The sequence below is a fragment of the Sinocyclocheilus grahami genome, unplaced genomic scaffold (assembly GCF_001515645.1).
Source record: "Sinocyclocheilus grahami isolate Dianchi unplaced genomic scaffold, SAMN03320097.WGS_v1.1 scaffold868.1, whole genome shotgun sequence".
Lineage (NCBI taxonomy): Eukaryota > Metazoa > Chordata > Actinopteri > Cypriniformes > Cyprinidae > Sinocyclocheilus > Sinocyclocheilus grahami.
In genome coordinates this window covers 70,856-86,291 of record NW_015506047.1, presented here as the reverse complement: position 1 = coordinate 86,291, position 15,436 = coordinate 70,856, and the positions used below count along the sequence as shown (strand labels likewise).

General features: G+C 39.8%; 1 protein-coding gene across 2 annotated transcripts in view; it reads left to right on the top strand.

Moving 5' to 3' along the window:
- Nucleotides 1-15,436, top strand: part of LOC107563315 (noelin-2-like) — a 66,772-nt gene that overhangs the window by 29,549 nt on the left and 21,787 nt on the right. The window contains exon 1 of one of the 2 annotated variants that reach the window (XM_016248160.1): nt 7,360-7,749. The exons of the other annotated variant lie outside the window; for it this stretch is intronic. Coding sequence (XP_016103646.1) covers nt 7,414-7,749 — 336 coding nt within the window. The 5' untranslated portion in view covers nt 7,360-7,413. Of the gene's footprint in view, nt 1-7,359; nt 7,750-15,436 lie in introns of those variants that run through there. 2 annotated transcript variants of the gene reach the window in all.

The window sequence follows — 15,436 nt, the reverse complement described above, 5'->3', positions numbered from 1 at the left end:
TACTGTATTGGCTTTCCATTGTGGTCCTTAAAATTAACACAGTGACAATGAAAACTTTGACATTGTTGGAATCTGGCCATTATGTACTTCATATACAGTGGGTACGGAAAGTATTCAGACCCCCTTAAATTTTTCACTCTTTGTTATATTGCAGCCATTTGCTAAAATCATTTGCAGAGGGAAAGTGAGATGGACATTGCATGTTATGCACGCAGTGGTCTCTCGAGCAGCCGCTGTTCAGCACACGCTCTCGGGAATCTCTGTTGTAAAATCCCACACGCACAAAGCATTTACTATCCGTACTGATCTGTAAGCAACAGCTGCGATTCAGACCTGAGCTGCATATAGATGCATTACGATTGTGATTGTGTGAAGAGGAATCTACTATGATTGGGGGAAGTTCACTCTAAAATAAAAATCCTGTTAGTATTTACTCACCCTCATGAAGACTGTTAAACAGGTTTTACTGACGTCAATGATGACAAATATAAATTTTTTGTTGAACTATCCCTTTAAAAAGGTTCAGCGCTTGTTGATGTGTAAAACAATGCCTTGTGCAGTTTGTTGTGTTTGCAAACTGAGAGTGGGGAATATTTGATGTGTTGTTGGCTGAATTGTTTGTGCATGTGCAGGTGTAGGAAAGCATTTACAAGACAGTGACTGTGGTCTTGGACATGCCGAGCAGACACATTTATTATGGTACAGGTTCTTGAATAGTAAATCGGTGTCCTTGGAGAGGTTCTGAGGACATTTGTGAAACTCTAGATCTTCACTGCCACCTGCAGGTAGCCAGAAGCACTGCGCTCTGCAGCTGAAGTTAATTTAAATTGTGTGAACACATTAAAAATGCCCTTTAAACCAAAAACCCTAAAGGCAAGCACCACAATCAGATTTTAAATGAATGTTTAGCACCGAGTGCTCGATAAACACGGCAGCTTGCATTTGAACATGTATGTGTGTGTATATGTGTGCTGTGTATGTCTGCTTGTGTGAATGCATTCTTGCGACATGTGTGTGTATGTATGTGAGTGTGAGAATATGAGTAAGATCATTAATTAGAGGATGTGAGTGCTGTGGACAGAAATAGCAGACTGAGAGGCCTGCGGCCCTGTGGGGCAAGAAGGCAAGAAACATGCAGCTTGTGACTGCAGTACAAAATGCACGGCTGTATGGTTCACATAGTCAGAGTTTAAACAGGAGTGGATTGAATAATGTCTGCATAAACCGAGGGGATAAAGTTTGGCTGGTTAGCATGGCCTTGCTAGTATATCCCCTAACTAAAAAAACCTGGTTACTAAAAGCATATTTTGTCACATTTAAAAGTAGCCGTGTATTTTGATGCAAACTTTCTATAGCTAAAGTATAAATAATTAAATATTTAAATAATTAAATAATCATTTAATTATAATATATTCTCCTGATTCTGTTTTAGTGGATTATTAAAGGAATAATTCAGCCAAAAATTTACTGGTTCCATTCATTCACCACATATCAAACTCTCTCTCACATTTCGGTTGTGACCGCAACACATTTAAAGAATGCAGACATCGCATTTAGCACTAACTGCACTCTAAACAAACCTGATAACCATATTCTGCTGCTGTGTGAACGTAACCATGTCAAGTCTGACTCTGATCTCATTTAGATGAAGTCATGATCCTTACTGGTCAGAACAAAAAGCATGTTGTCTCCTTGCTGATTCTACCTGTTCATTCACAGAGAGATGGGGCCTACGGCCATCTATTGAACAACAGCATCCTCTAGTGGACATTAGCACAGAACAAGCTACGTGATCATGCAAAACCTCAGTACCACAAACGACCTCATGAAATGTATTCAATAGGGAGAAGGACAGTTCCGTGTTTACTTTAATGATTAGAACAATGAGAAGGTTGTTTGTCCTCTGTTTCCAAAATCAATTCTCACTCTGATATATCTTATGAGGCTATCAAACGCAGGCCCAGAGTAATATACAGTTGCACTGGAGAATACAACAAGTGCTAAGTACATCTGACAGTATTTGGATACTCAGTGTATTTCCATATCTAAATAACCTCAGATGAACTGTCAGCATCTCTGTCTTAAAGTGTGTTTAAAAAATGTGTTTTCACTCATAAAGAAGGCTAATGTAGTTTTGGTGAAAACCTTCAGTTTGTGAGGTTAGTGTACTCAGGTAGGTGAAAATGATTTGTCCTACTTAAAAAAAAAAACCTACACAGAGAAACATTGTTTTTGGGGTCATTTAAATGAATCAGTGTTGCTTGCTCTCTCTTTGCAAGTAAAGCTTGTAAAAGCTGTGGGTGAGGTGTTAGATTTGTGTCGTGACAGTTGCAGATCAATTTTACATGTATGCATTTGGCAGGTGCTTTTATCTAAAGCAACTTAGTGCATTTAGGCTCTACATTTTATCAGTATGAGTTTTCTGTGAGTATGAAACCCATGACCTTGGCATTGCTAGCACTATGCTCTACCAGTTATAGTTATACATATGCTGTATACGCTAGTGTATGGTAAAGATGAAAATTCTATGCGTGTTCAAATGTCTCTAAACTCGATAAACACGGCAGCTTGCATTTGAACATGTATGTGTGTGTATATGTGTGCTGTGTATGTCTGCTTGTGTGAATGCATTCTTGCGACATGTGTGTGTATGTATGTGAGTGTGAGAATATGAGTAAGATCATTAATTAGAGGATGTGAGTGCTGTGGACAGAAATAGCAGACTGAGAGGCCTGCGGCACTGTGGGGCAAGAAGGCAAGAAACATGCAGCTTGTGACTGCAGTACAAAATGCACGGCTGTATGGTTCACATAGTCAGAGTTTAAACAGGAGTGGATTGAATAATGTCTGCATAAACCGAGGGGATAAAGTTTGGCTGGTTAGCATGGCCTTGCTAGTATATCCCCTAACTAAAAAAACCTGGTTACTAAAAGCATATTTTGTCACATTTAAAAGTAGCCGTGTATTTTGATGCAAACTTTCTATAGCTAAAGTATAAATAATTAAATATTTAAATAATTAAATAATCATTTAATTATAATATATTCTCCTGATTCTGTTTTAGTGGATTATTAAAGGAATAATTCAGCCAAAAATTTACTGGTTCCATTCATTCACCACATATCAAACTCTCTCTCACATTTCGGTTGTGACCGCAACACATTTAAAGAATGCAGACATCGCATTTAGCACTAACTGCACTCTAAACAAACCTGATAACCATATTCTGCTGCTGTGTGAACGTAACCATGTCAAGTCTCACTCTGATCTCATTTAGATGAAGTCATGATCCTTACTGGTCAGAACAAAAAGCATGTTGTCTCCTTGCTGATTCTACCTGTTCATTCACAGAGAGATGGGGCCTACGGCCATCTATTGAACAACAGCATCCTCTAGTGGACATTAGCACAGAACAAGCTACGTGATCATGCAAAACCTCATTACCACAAACGACCTCATGAAATGTATTCAATAGGGAGAAGGACAGTTCCGTGTTTACTTTAATGATTAGAACAATGAGAAGGTTGTTTGTCCTCTGTTTCCAAAATCAATTCTCACTCTGATATATCTTATGAGGCTATCAAACGCAGGCCCAGAGTAATATACAGTTGCACTGGAGAATACAACAAGTGCTAAGTACATCTGACAGTATTTGGATACTCAGTGTATTTCCATATCTAAATAACCTCAGATGAACTGTCAGCATCTCTGTCTTAAAGTGTGTTTAAAAAATGTGTTTTCACTCATAAAGAAGGCTAATGTAGTTTTGGTGAAAACCTTCAGTTTGTGAGGTTAGTGTACTCAGGTAGGTGAAAATGATTTGTCCTACTTAAAAAAAAAAAACCTACACAGAGAAACATTGTTTTTGGGGTCATTTAAATGAATCAGTGTTGCTTGCTCTCTCTTTGCAAGTAAAGCTTGTGAAAGCTGTGGGTGAGGTGTTAGATTTGTGTCGTGACAGTTGCAGATCAATTTTACATGTATGCATTTGGCAGGTGCTTTTATCTAAAGCAACTTAGTGCATTTAGGCTCTACATTTTATCAGTATGAGTTTTCTGTGAGTATGAAACCCATGACCTTGGCATTGCTAGCACTATGCTCTACCAGTTATAGTTATACATATGCTGTATACGCTAGTGTATGGTAAAGATGAAAATTCTATGCGTGTTCAAATGTCTCTAAACCTGATGTGTATGTAAGTGCACATGAGATTTGACCGTTATTGCGAAATGGCAACTGTTGATTGTAGCATATAAAAATGTGCATTTCAGTCTTTTCCTCATACAAGGTTTTTGCGGGGGCTACTTGTACAGTGCCTGTGGTCATTTTAAAAATTTTGAGACATCCATTCATTTTCATTATATGGTCATTCTGCCAACCATATTTTGTGTTCTACAGAAGATAGATAGTCATACAAAAAAAAAACATCTGAGTAAATGATGACAATTTTCATTTTTGGGAACATGTTTACAAGTGGCTTGTTGCTAGGGAAAAAATAAATACTGTCAAATACTCCTGCCTGCCAGGCAGTGCCATGCCAAACTCAAAAAGAAGTATTTTTGCACTGAAAAAAAATGACACAGTGCCGTCAATAGGCTTCCCAATTTTACAGTAGTTGCAGCACTCATATACAAACACATGATGGCAGTGTTGAGCTGGTTTAACTCAAACGTACAGACGCATCAGGTGAGTTGAGACCACACTCTCAGGCAGTTGTCACTTTTCATTGATTGTTGTTATTCTGCTGCAAATCTCAGTCACTCTCAACATATCTGTGAGAAAATACCTGAGGTAAATAACTAGTGAAGACAAAACAAGCTATTTACCAACATTTATGTATTATAATAGAACAGGTTGTTTTAAAGTGTGAGGAAAAGTAAAGAGTGAGGAACTGTGACATTGTACATACTTAGTACTACTTAAGGCTTGAATGGCACTGTTCTCCAACAGTCCATAGCTCAAGGTTGAACAGCCTCCACGTGGCTCATCTGCAGGCACGTGCAGAGGGGGGTGCGATGGGTACTTGAGCACCTGCCCCTTTTCCCCTTGATGCCCAATGTGCCCTTTTGTCAAGGCAATTTTTAATTTATTTTTTAATACCATTTTGTGAAGGCCTGCCCAATCTAACTATTAGGAAAATAAATTAATAATAATTTAGTCGTAAATAAAATTATCCACATGATGATGACCTTTCACCTGACGATCTCATCAGGGACTATCCCTCACATTCAGACACCTTTAATGTAGCACACTACCAGGATGCCTTCATAACGTCCGTGGCTGCCGGTAAGTGGAGTTCTCAGCGGAGCGTTGTGCTTGTATACTTATATTATTAAATTATTATTATTATACAAGAACTGCGTGAAAAGAGCATGCACAGCTGTTGTTTATATTGCTGTTTGTAGCCTGTGGAAGTAAGGTTAGCTGCAGTAAGGGGCTATAATATTTTTGTTCAATATTTTCCTAATGACAATTTTATGATCGGTTTATAAAGGCTACTACGAGCACCTTTTCCCCATTTTTATCACAGAATAAGGCAGGAAATTTATAGTTTCTATAGGCTACTAAATTATATGTCAATCAGTACTGCATTATTCATAAAGTTTATTACCTGGAGAAAACTTAAAAAACACATAAACCGTATATTTTCGCAATTGTGTGTTTATTGTCTTCATGTTTTCTTTCTGCTTTTTATTCAGCTCAGCTACAGCGATAGCCGGATGCTTTTGTCCATATTAGCGTCATAAGTCATTCCTTCTATGAGTCTGTTTTGGACTTTCTGCACGAGAGCGACCTCCGGCTTCGAGTATGAATTAAACATACACTGCATGAGAGTGTTGAGCGCTCCAGATATTCACCTCTCCTCATTTTGGATACGAATAAAACGTGCATAGACTATCGATACTGTCTCTTTGAATTTAAATCTAGAATCCTCTACGTGAACACACCTGCCCGAATAAAGTGCAGGGGACGAAATTAAATTTCTTTAAAATTAAATATAAAAAATGCAGCTAACGTTCTACACACAGCAATATAAACAAAGGTGCCTGTTCTCTTTTGTTCTTGCGGTTTGATTGGGAAAAGTTTAAAGGGCGTCGAGGGGTCTTGCCTTTATGTTATCTGACTAAAAAACTATTACTTTGAACTTTTTTTTATTACAGTATTTATTTTAGAAACGTAGAGTGCCTTAAAAATAATTATCACAACCCTGATAAAACTCATAATTTTCTCATCCTCCGATTTATAGGCTACTTATCAATCCTGCTTTTATCATCATTATAATTAAAAAAATGAATAAATTCAGAACAGGATTATAATATAATTCTATTTTAAATAAGAAATATTTTTTCTACAACAACAGTAGTGTTTACAACAGCAAAACCACCATACCCTGTAAACTCAATAATAATAATAGGCCTAATTTAATTCCGTTTCTATTTTCAGAGTGATTAAGAGGTGCAAAGAACTATTTATTTAACTTTTAAACTTAAAATGGTCTTTTCTGTTCGGTTTCTTTTTCAAAACAGCATCACGGCATTTGCTGCTATCAATACAGAAGCATCTGTTTTGTACATACATGTCTCAGCAAGGAGCACAGCCCTAAAAGCTGTGCTTCATGTGCCCCTTTTATACTTTGAGCACCTGCCCCTCCAAAGGTCTCTGCACGGCCCTGCTCATCTGTTTAATTATGTGACTTATGTGGCTTCAGGCTGGGGATGGTGGGAGAGAGTGAGAGTGGCCTGCATGGCTGGGCTGCTGATGGACTGCAGTCAGCTCTGGTTAGTGCCAAGCACCAGCTCCGTGCCCATCCGCATTCAGATTTCCCATTACTCTTTGATTAAGGGAGTGTCAGAAGCACATGTGATTGATGAGCTGTCAGGGGAAAGCCGCCAACTGGAACGCCTCATCCTCTTCCTCATTAAACACTCCAGGAGAACAGCTCCTCTTCTTCACGCACATATAAACAATACACTCATGGAGAGAGATCCTAATTTAGCTCGAGCTGTGAGCCGCCTCTGTGTCAGGGAAGACAAACCTTTCAAACAGCGAAGGCTTCAAACAGCAGATTGTTGCACAAAGATCTGGGGGTATGCATCTCCCCTGACTCTCTGATTTTTTTGTGCTCACAAAAGAGAGGGATCAAGAGGAGCAAGAGGAGAGGAAGAAGACAGAGGGATGGATGTGGAACAAGGCTGGAGAGAGACAGGGGAGGGGAGGGAAGAGGAAGGGAGAGAAAGAGAGAGATAGATGCAGCCAATGCGCAGCATGGCATCTTGAAAGAGCGCGAGGAGAGAGAGAGAGAGAGAGAGAGAAGAAGGGAGGGAGAGGGAGCGGAGGAGTGCGAGTCAGGCACTGGCAGTCGCTCTTCGGCTGAAGAATAACGTGTTTCGTGCATCGCTGTGATGCCGTCGGATGCGAGCATCTGGTACATGTGAGCTGGTTTTGAGACTCTTGTGTACACGTGCAGCCGCCTGTCCCTTGGCTGGAGGAAGAGGGAGGAGGAGGGTGCATCAGGTTCGTGTCCATTCCTGCACGCTGCATCTGGACTCTGGCGCCAGGGAGTGTGGGGGGGCACTAGGGCCAGGTGGCTGGCCGAGGGACAACATGAGCGTTCCGCTCCTGAAAATTGGCGCGGTGCTCAGCACCATGGCCATGGTCACCAACTGGATGTCCCAGACGCTGCCCTCGCTGGTGGGGCTTAACGGAACCACCATCTCCCGCGCAGGCACTTCGGAAAGGATCGTCAGTGTGCGTAACCCTTCACTTTTCTACTCTTCCTGTCTGTTTATCTCTCGGTGTGTCTGTTTACTCATCCGAATAAGCCAATAAGTCAGGACCTTTTGTGTTAGAGTAGTTACACTCCTCTGTGGTTACAATCCTCAGAGATTTGCTAGACAGGCTTTTAGGGGGATTTTCAGGGCAAGAGGCAGGTAAATTGAATGTGTGTCTGGCTTTGGGGGTTGGTTACAGAAGAATTGATGGCTGGTGTGGGTGAGTGATTCTCAGTGGGAGATGATAGACGAGGAAGTTATACCCAGTGAGATTCATGACTCCTGTGAGGATATCCTCACTTGGCAGGGGGAGAGGAGTTAAGTACCTCATGACTGATGTTCAGGTCAAATAGAGACAGGGAGGCAGGATTGTCTCCATGAGGCAGTGTCTCACCTGCTGATGGTACCAAGACATGGTTAAACTTTAATAGCATTTGAGCCAACTCTTTTCTTCCAAAGAGGCACCATTTCTCTTTTTCCCACCCCCTCATGCTCTCCTTTTTTAATCAAATCCACTGTACTTATTTTTTTTTTGTGAACTGTGCGCATTGACTCTGTCCATAACAGAATTAAGTGCCTTGTGCGAGAGAGGCCGGGCCTTTGGCACTGTCAAAGCTGTCACATTTATATTGTCTCCATGAGGCAGTGTCTCACCTGCTGATGGTACCAAGACATGGTTAAACTTTAATAGCATTTGAGCCAACTCTTTTCTTCCAAAGAGGCACCATTTCTCTTTTTCCCACCCCCTCATGCTCTCCTTTTTTAATCAAATCCACTGTACTTATTTTTTTTTGTGAACTGTGCGCATTGACTCTGTCCATAACAGAATTAAGTGCCTTGTGCGAGAGAGGCCGGGCCTTTGGCACTGTCAAAGCTGTCACATTTACAGTAAAAACAGAATGAGAAGAACAAAATCAAAGTAAGACTCTAGAGCAAGGGTGTCAAACTCAATTCCTGGAGGGCCAGAAACCTGCAGAGTTTAGTTTCAGCCCTAATTAAACACACCTAATCCAATTATTCAAGTCCTTCAGGTTTATTTGAAAACTACATGGTATGTGTGTTGGAGCAGGGTTGGAACAAAACTCTGCAGGGCTCCGGCCCTCCAGGAATTGAGTTTGACACCCCTGCTCTAGAGCTAAGCACTTTGTTATATCTTAAATCATTTCACTTTTTTAATGTTAGTTAGTGTCTAATGTTGCTGTTAGAGCATAAACAATATCTGCAAAGTTACAAAGCTGAAAGTTCAATGCAAAGGAGATATCGTCTTTTAAAATTCTGGCAGTTTAATGCCTACAAAAAACAGCTGGTAGGGACTACAACAAGTTACTTCCCGGGTGCGTGACATCACAAACCCAGATAAACCCCGCCTTCGGGAAAAGGCAGCAAAGGGGGCGAGGCCATGCTGCGCTGCTTTAGAGAAGAGGAAGAGAAAACTAGAGGTGCACATAAAAATCTATTCATATATGAATCGTGATTCTGTCTTCTAAGGATTCTAATGGATTCACAAGTTTCAAAATCAATGTTCTAAAGCAGGAGTTCTTAATACTGTTCCTCACATCCCCCTGCTCTGCACATGCTCTGCATCTCTCTCTCTCTCATTCAGCTCACCTCCAACAATGAACTGTTACAATTATACACTTATTTTCATATAGCTATGAGAAGCGTTAAACATGGACGCACGTGCAGTTGCTGTACTGTATTAAAGCTTTAATCAGGATAAAACTGTATATTAAAAGCTAACATAAGCAGTAGCATTTATAAATAACAGCGCATCTAAAAATATGAGTCAACAACAAACAAAAAACATAGGCCTGCCATTAAAAGCCGTGTTTGCACAGGTTCTGCACGATTCTCTTCAATAATATCCTCTGCTTCTCAATTGGGCTCAAACTGATAAGCGATTTTAACGATGCAGTTGTTTACAATATAACCGGAGCACATTCCGCCATGGTGAGAGGCGGGACGTTTAGACGAGCACTAGAGGCGGTTTAGCCAATCACAACACACTGGGCTAGCTAACCAATCAGAGCCCATTGCCTATTTCTGAGGGAGGGGCTTCATAAAAGAAGGAAATGATCAGCCCGTTTCTCAGAGAAGGGACAGAGAGGTGTGGATTAAAGGTAAATTATGTGAAAAATAATGTGTTTTAAAAAAAAACGAAACATTAACACATGTTAGACTGCACCCCATAAACACAATCAAGCCTAGAAAAAACCCAGTGAACCACCCCTTTAAAAGGTTAAGTAAGCACTGGCTGAAATTTAAACGGTCACAATTCTGCCAGAATGTAAGTAATTATCTTGCATGTGTGAGTGTGTATGCTTTTGTTTTCCAAATGTTGGGTATTGAAAAATGGGACCAGGTGTGAGTAGGTGAAAGAGGGTGAATGGAGAGTGAGATGTGATCCCTGTAACGTTTTCTGGATCATTAATGTTGAGAGACCGCCTGGGGTATCTGCTGTGTAGTATCTGAGCATCTGCCCCACAATAAAATCTTTACCCGGCGTAGCTTATGGCCAGGAACGACACTCCATCTGGATGAGAGAGGAGACGCTGTAGGGGTCATTTGGGTCGGTCAGGATGCCAACACTGAAGAGGAGTCTGCAGAAACTGTCTATCACAGCTTTGTCTAACACATTCACTCTCGCTTCGGAAGACTGTTACTACTCACCACAAGCTAAAAGCTATAGGGATGGAGGCTCCTTTTCTGTAGAGCTGTTTAACATGTGGAATTCTACAGTCAACACCAACACTGCTTCATTTCAAACCAGATTATTCATCTAGTCATGTGCCCGTGTGCACCCACTGATCATGCCATAAGACGGTCCACTTTGAGTACTATTTATCCAAATGTAGTCACCAGGATGCTTGGTATGTGGGTAAATGAGAGGAAGCCAAGCAGAAAATTCAGAATTGAAGAATTGGCTCCCTTTCAATCAATGAATGTAAATTTAAACTGAATCAGAATAACAGGATGAGGAATTTACTGAACTGCAATTCTGTGAAATTAAGGGGTCTTTCACCCTTATCTATCATTCTACCTTTAAAAAACTTCAATGTTTTTAAATTTTGTTTTCAAAACATTCCAACTTTGCTCTGTAAAGCCAACATTCAAAGTTTATCTTGACAAATTTGGCTTTACAAGTTAAAAATTATAGTCATATGAACTTTAGGAATTTCAATTCATTTTAATTTACACTTGCAACTTGCAATTGCAATTCTGCATCCTATTTGCAATTTCGGTTTAAATTGAATTCCAGTTTAAGAACTGAATTGGCATTTAAAAGGCATTCTCAGTTCAGTGCTGAATGTCACACAAATCTAAAGCTCAGGTTAGGTGCCAGCTCCAGAAATTTGATAATGCCTATTTCAAATACCTGCAAAGTGGAAACTACTGGAAAATGAGCCAAAATTGTTCAGGACATTTATTTATTTAGCTAAAGTGGCACCCATTGAAGCTCCACTATCGGTAGTCATCATTACCCAAAACACATTAGCATTTGTGAACTCCCCTGTATCTCATTTCAAGCAATCACTTTAAAACATTGCCTCACTTCACCTCAAGGAAAAACCAAGGGGAAATTAGCATACATTAAAAAACTAATTTATTCTCTGTGATAAGTGTGAAGCTATCCAAAGCGATCTGACTTTTCTAAAGGCTCAAAATCTAATCTCAAAAGCAGCTTGCTCTCAGTCAGAAAGAGAGATGCATCACTCTGTTCTTGAGATGAGGTGATGATCATGTGAAATGAGCTGGAGAATGGAGGTGTGGTCCGTGAAGCAGAGTGACTGATGGACTCATAGCAGGCTGCAGGGATGCCCTTTCTTTTCTTCAAAGCAACTTGTCTTCCATGCTGCCATGATGATCTAGGACCCACATGACTGTCCAGTCTACCGTTATGTCACTGCTACACTTTAAGTGTGCCGTATTCCATCAGCTCTGAGCAACAATCACACCGTGCTTCACTTGCTCTTTTTTTGCCCTTCTCAGCTCAGCTGCTAAGTCATGTGAACTTGTCACGTGTAAAGATCATCACTACACTAGTGATACCAAACAGAATTTTAAAATGCTTTTTCACGTTTTCCCAAACATCCCTACTGCCTCTTCTGCCCTACCCTGATTTAATCCCAGTATCCAAACAGGTAGTCTCACCCCAAATTCTCACCATTGGTTAAACATGCAACTGACACTCAAAAATGTTGAAACCGTGACAAAGTCAATTTTTTTTAGAAAGCTACAGATTATTTATAATTGAAGTTACACTTCACCTATAAGGAGGAAAAAACTCATGTAGGTATGGAAAGTATAAAAGTATACAGGAATGTCTCAATACCGCAATGATTGCTGGGTAAAGATTTTATTATATGTTTGTGTAGGCAAATGTGTGTGGCAAATACCGCTGGTTCAGGGGTGAGTCTGACACTAACTGTCTCCTCGATTATGAGAAATAAATGAGAGGCGAGTGAGAAGCCGTGGGACAATTTGCAACAAATGTGTAATGAACACAAATGCTTAACAAAGCCACAGGCCCATGTGGCTGATATCAGCTGCTGTTTCTCATTTTCATTGGACCAAAATATTAAAGGAACTTCATGGAAACTGATATGCATAAATAAGCACCAGAAACAACATTCTGCTAAACTCTACTGACTCTGTGGGAATTGGAATCATTGGGAGCTTTGGAATTTTTTCTTTCTTTCATTGGACCGGCTCAGATTGGTCTGTTAGGAAAGCATCAAAACACAGCTCTGCTCAGCTGTTGCAGCCCACCAGGGATCTCTAAATGAGAAAGTGAGGTTGAACCACTTCGGCTGCTGTCACCACCACACACACCCACAGATTTACAGCCTTGAAGGGACATCTAATCACCTTAGTCTTCAGGTTTATTTACTATTTGAGCTGATACAAAAGGTTAAATTGTTGCTGATTAGCCTTGTTAGCCCATGTTGGTAGAAGCTGTTACACCATCTGACTGTGAAAAGCATGTTTCTCCAATTGCAGTCATTAAAAATTTGCTTTATTTTATTTATTTATATTTACAAGCACATATATTAATTTTAATAAAGTCTGTTTGGTCAGTGCACAGTTTTGATTTGGAGCACTCTTAAAAGCATATAATGGACCTTAAAAAGTTTTTTTTTTTGAGTCACAGCTCAGGATATCAGCTAGTGAATGTTTTGGGACTGTGTTTGTTATTGTGGTGAATCAGCCAATCAGCACTGTCATGACGTCATTTTGATGCAGTGACATGGTATTTACAACTCAGGTGATTGGCTTAAAAACTTACGTGGTCCAATAAGCTAAGACGGCAGTCCAGCAACTGCCATTTGGATGAACATAAATGCTAATGTCTAATAGCTTCCTCAATGTAATATACTGTAAACCTCATGGTTCCACCTCAGAAAGGTGCTGCTTAACAGGAAACTACTCTTGGGCCTGGTTTCACAGACAGGGCTTAGACTAAACCAGAATCAAGCCATAGTTCAATTAGGACACTTAATTTTTATAACCGTGCCTTAAAAAAACATTACTGGTGTGCATCGGACAAAACAAGGGCACTGACATATTTTAAGATCAATCAGTGCGAGTTTCTTTCAGTTGAAACGGCTCAAACTTACATTTTAGTCTGGGACTAGGTTTAAGCCTTGTCTGCAAAAACCGGGGGATGATGTCTTTGACGACAAGATGAAGGACTGTGAGCAACCTTCACATAAATATGAATATTCCTGTAGTTAAGAAACTGTAAATCATATTGATACAAGACCCTGTCAGTCCCTTGACTGGCACCTTTGCAGATCTGAGGAAGCAGGACCTTATTGGAGTGGAAGCTCTTCCAACATTTCAGTCACATTATCAATACCATGCTCAAAATTGCTAGCTGAAACCATTATTTTCAGAGGCAAAAGCAGGGCAATCTTTAAGAGAGCCTGTAAGAAAATTGAGCATCTAAATGTTCTCAGAGGACAAACAGAGTAATATCTCGTTCCCCAGTTTTATGCTGCTCTATTTTTGTCTTAGAACAGTGGTTCTCAATTCCAGTGTTCACGTACCACCGCTCTGCATATTTTGCATGTCTCTCTTACTTGATTGAGAACCACTGTCTTAGAGCTTAAAGAGGGAAGACTAACAACTGTATGTATGCAGGACATTCATGTTAATTTGCATCAGCATCTGTGTTTTACAAGGATTCTGGATATTTAAAGTTGTTCATGAGTGTTATGGAAGTATGTTACAATAGAAGCAGCGCTCGGAGCCATGGTAGAAGCTCACATCCATGTTTAAAGTGGAGACAGATGCCAATGTTGGGCTTCAGGGTAATATGTAATCACAAAGCTCCACTCCAAAGCCTTATGTTGATGAAAAAGAGAGACCGAGAGAGAGAATGGTAAAAAAAAAAGGCTCAGAAAAACAAAAACACACTAAAGGACATCTAAGGAGAAAAATAAGGCAATTTTCTCTCTCCTTGTTACTGTGGAAACCCGGGTTCACAGAGCATCAATAAAGGTATTTCTGTAGAAAACAACTCGTGGCCATCACTGTAAAAAATAAGTGTAATTTTAACTGTTAAATTTTGGAAAAACGCTATGGAAAAAAACTGTTAATAGGATAACAGTACGTTCCTGTACTATATACAGGGAAAAACTGTAAAATATCCAACCAGATATTTCATGTAATTTTACAGTAAAATGCTGTTAATTTTACAGTTTTTAGAAGTAAAAATAACAAATCAATGTATAATTTACAGTCAAAAACTGTAAACTGATATTCCCAGAATTCCCTGCATGACACTCCACATTTGAAAGTATTTTGTTTAAATAATCATGTTTTTTTAATAGTTTTTGTTATTAGTTATGTATATTTGGGCTTTATGTTACATCTTCTGTTGTTTAATGAAAGTTTAATGCATTATTTAAGTGTCGTGTGTTACCATGATGGTGTTTAGTGTTTGCGTGAATGACTCTGTGAGCATCTTCTGTATATTAGTATATACTTCTGCTTGTGGCGAAGCTACTTGTGATGAGCTTTGATTCTTCATGTGGCTTTCTCTTTTACCACCTGCATTATTATGGTGGTTGTCAGTATGTTAAAGGTACAAAACAGATTTGAATAGCAGTGTGAATGGTTGAATATACTGGTTTACATTCAAATTTTCTTGTTTGTAAATTACAGTTTTATACTGTAAAATGTACAGTTTTTGGCCGTAAATGTGTTTACAGTTTTTCTGTATTTTTTACAAAATTATTCTGGCAACCACAGCTGCCAAAATGATTTTGTAAAAACTACAGAATTTTTTTTACAGTGGCATCTCCCACATGCTTTTTTACGAAAGTTCTAATAGACTTACTGTCACTTTCATGAAATGGAGCCTACAGATTTACGATCTCATTTATGCCCAGACTACAGTGCTAAGCTCAGAGATTGGTCTAATGAAAACCGGTCTATAGGTTCAAACCCACAGACGTCTCGGGGGCCAAGCGTGCCACTGTAATTGGTTAATCTTGTTAATCGTGTTAATAGCGGCCTCAAAGTAAAGGCCAGTTGGAGATCACGAGCAGAAGTGGCGATGGTGAGTGAGAGGAAGCCCAGAGAGGGGAGGTGACCCTAACTTCCTGATCTCAGTGTCTATTGATCACCTTCCATTTTCGCAATTGGACATCGATACC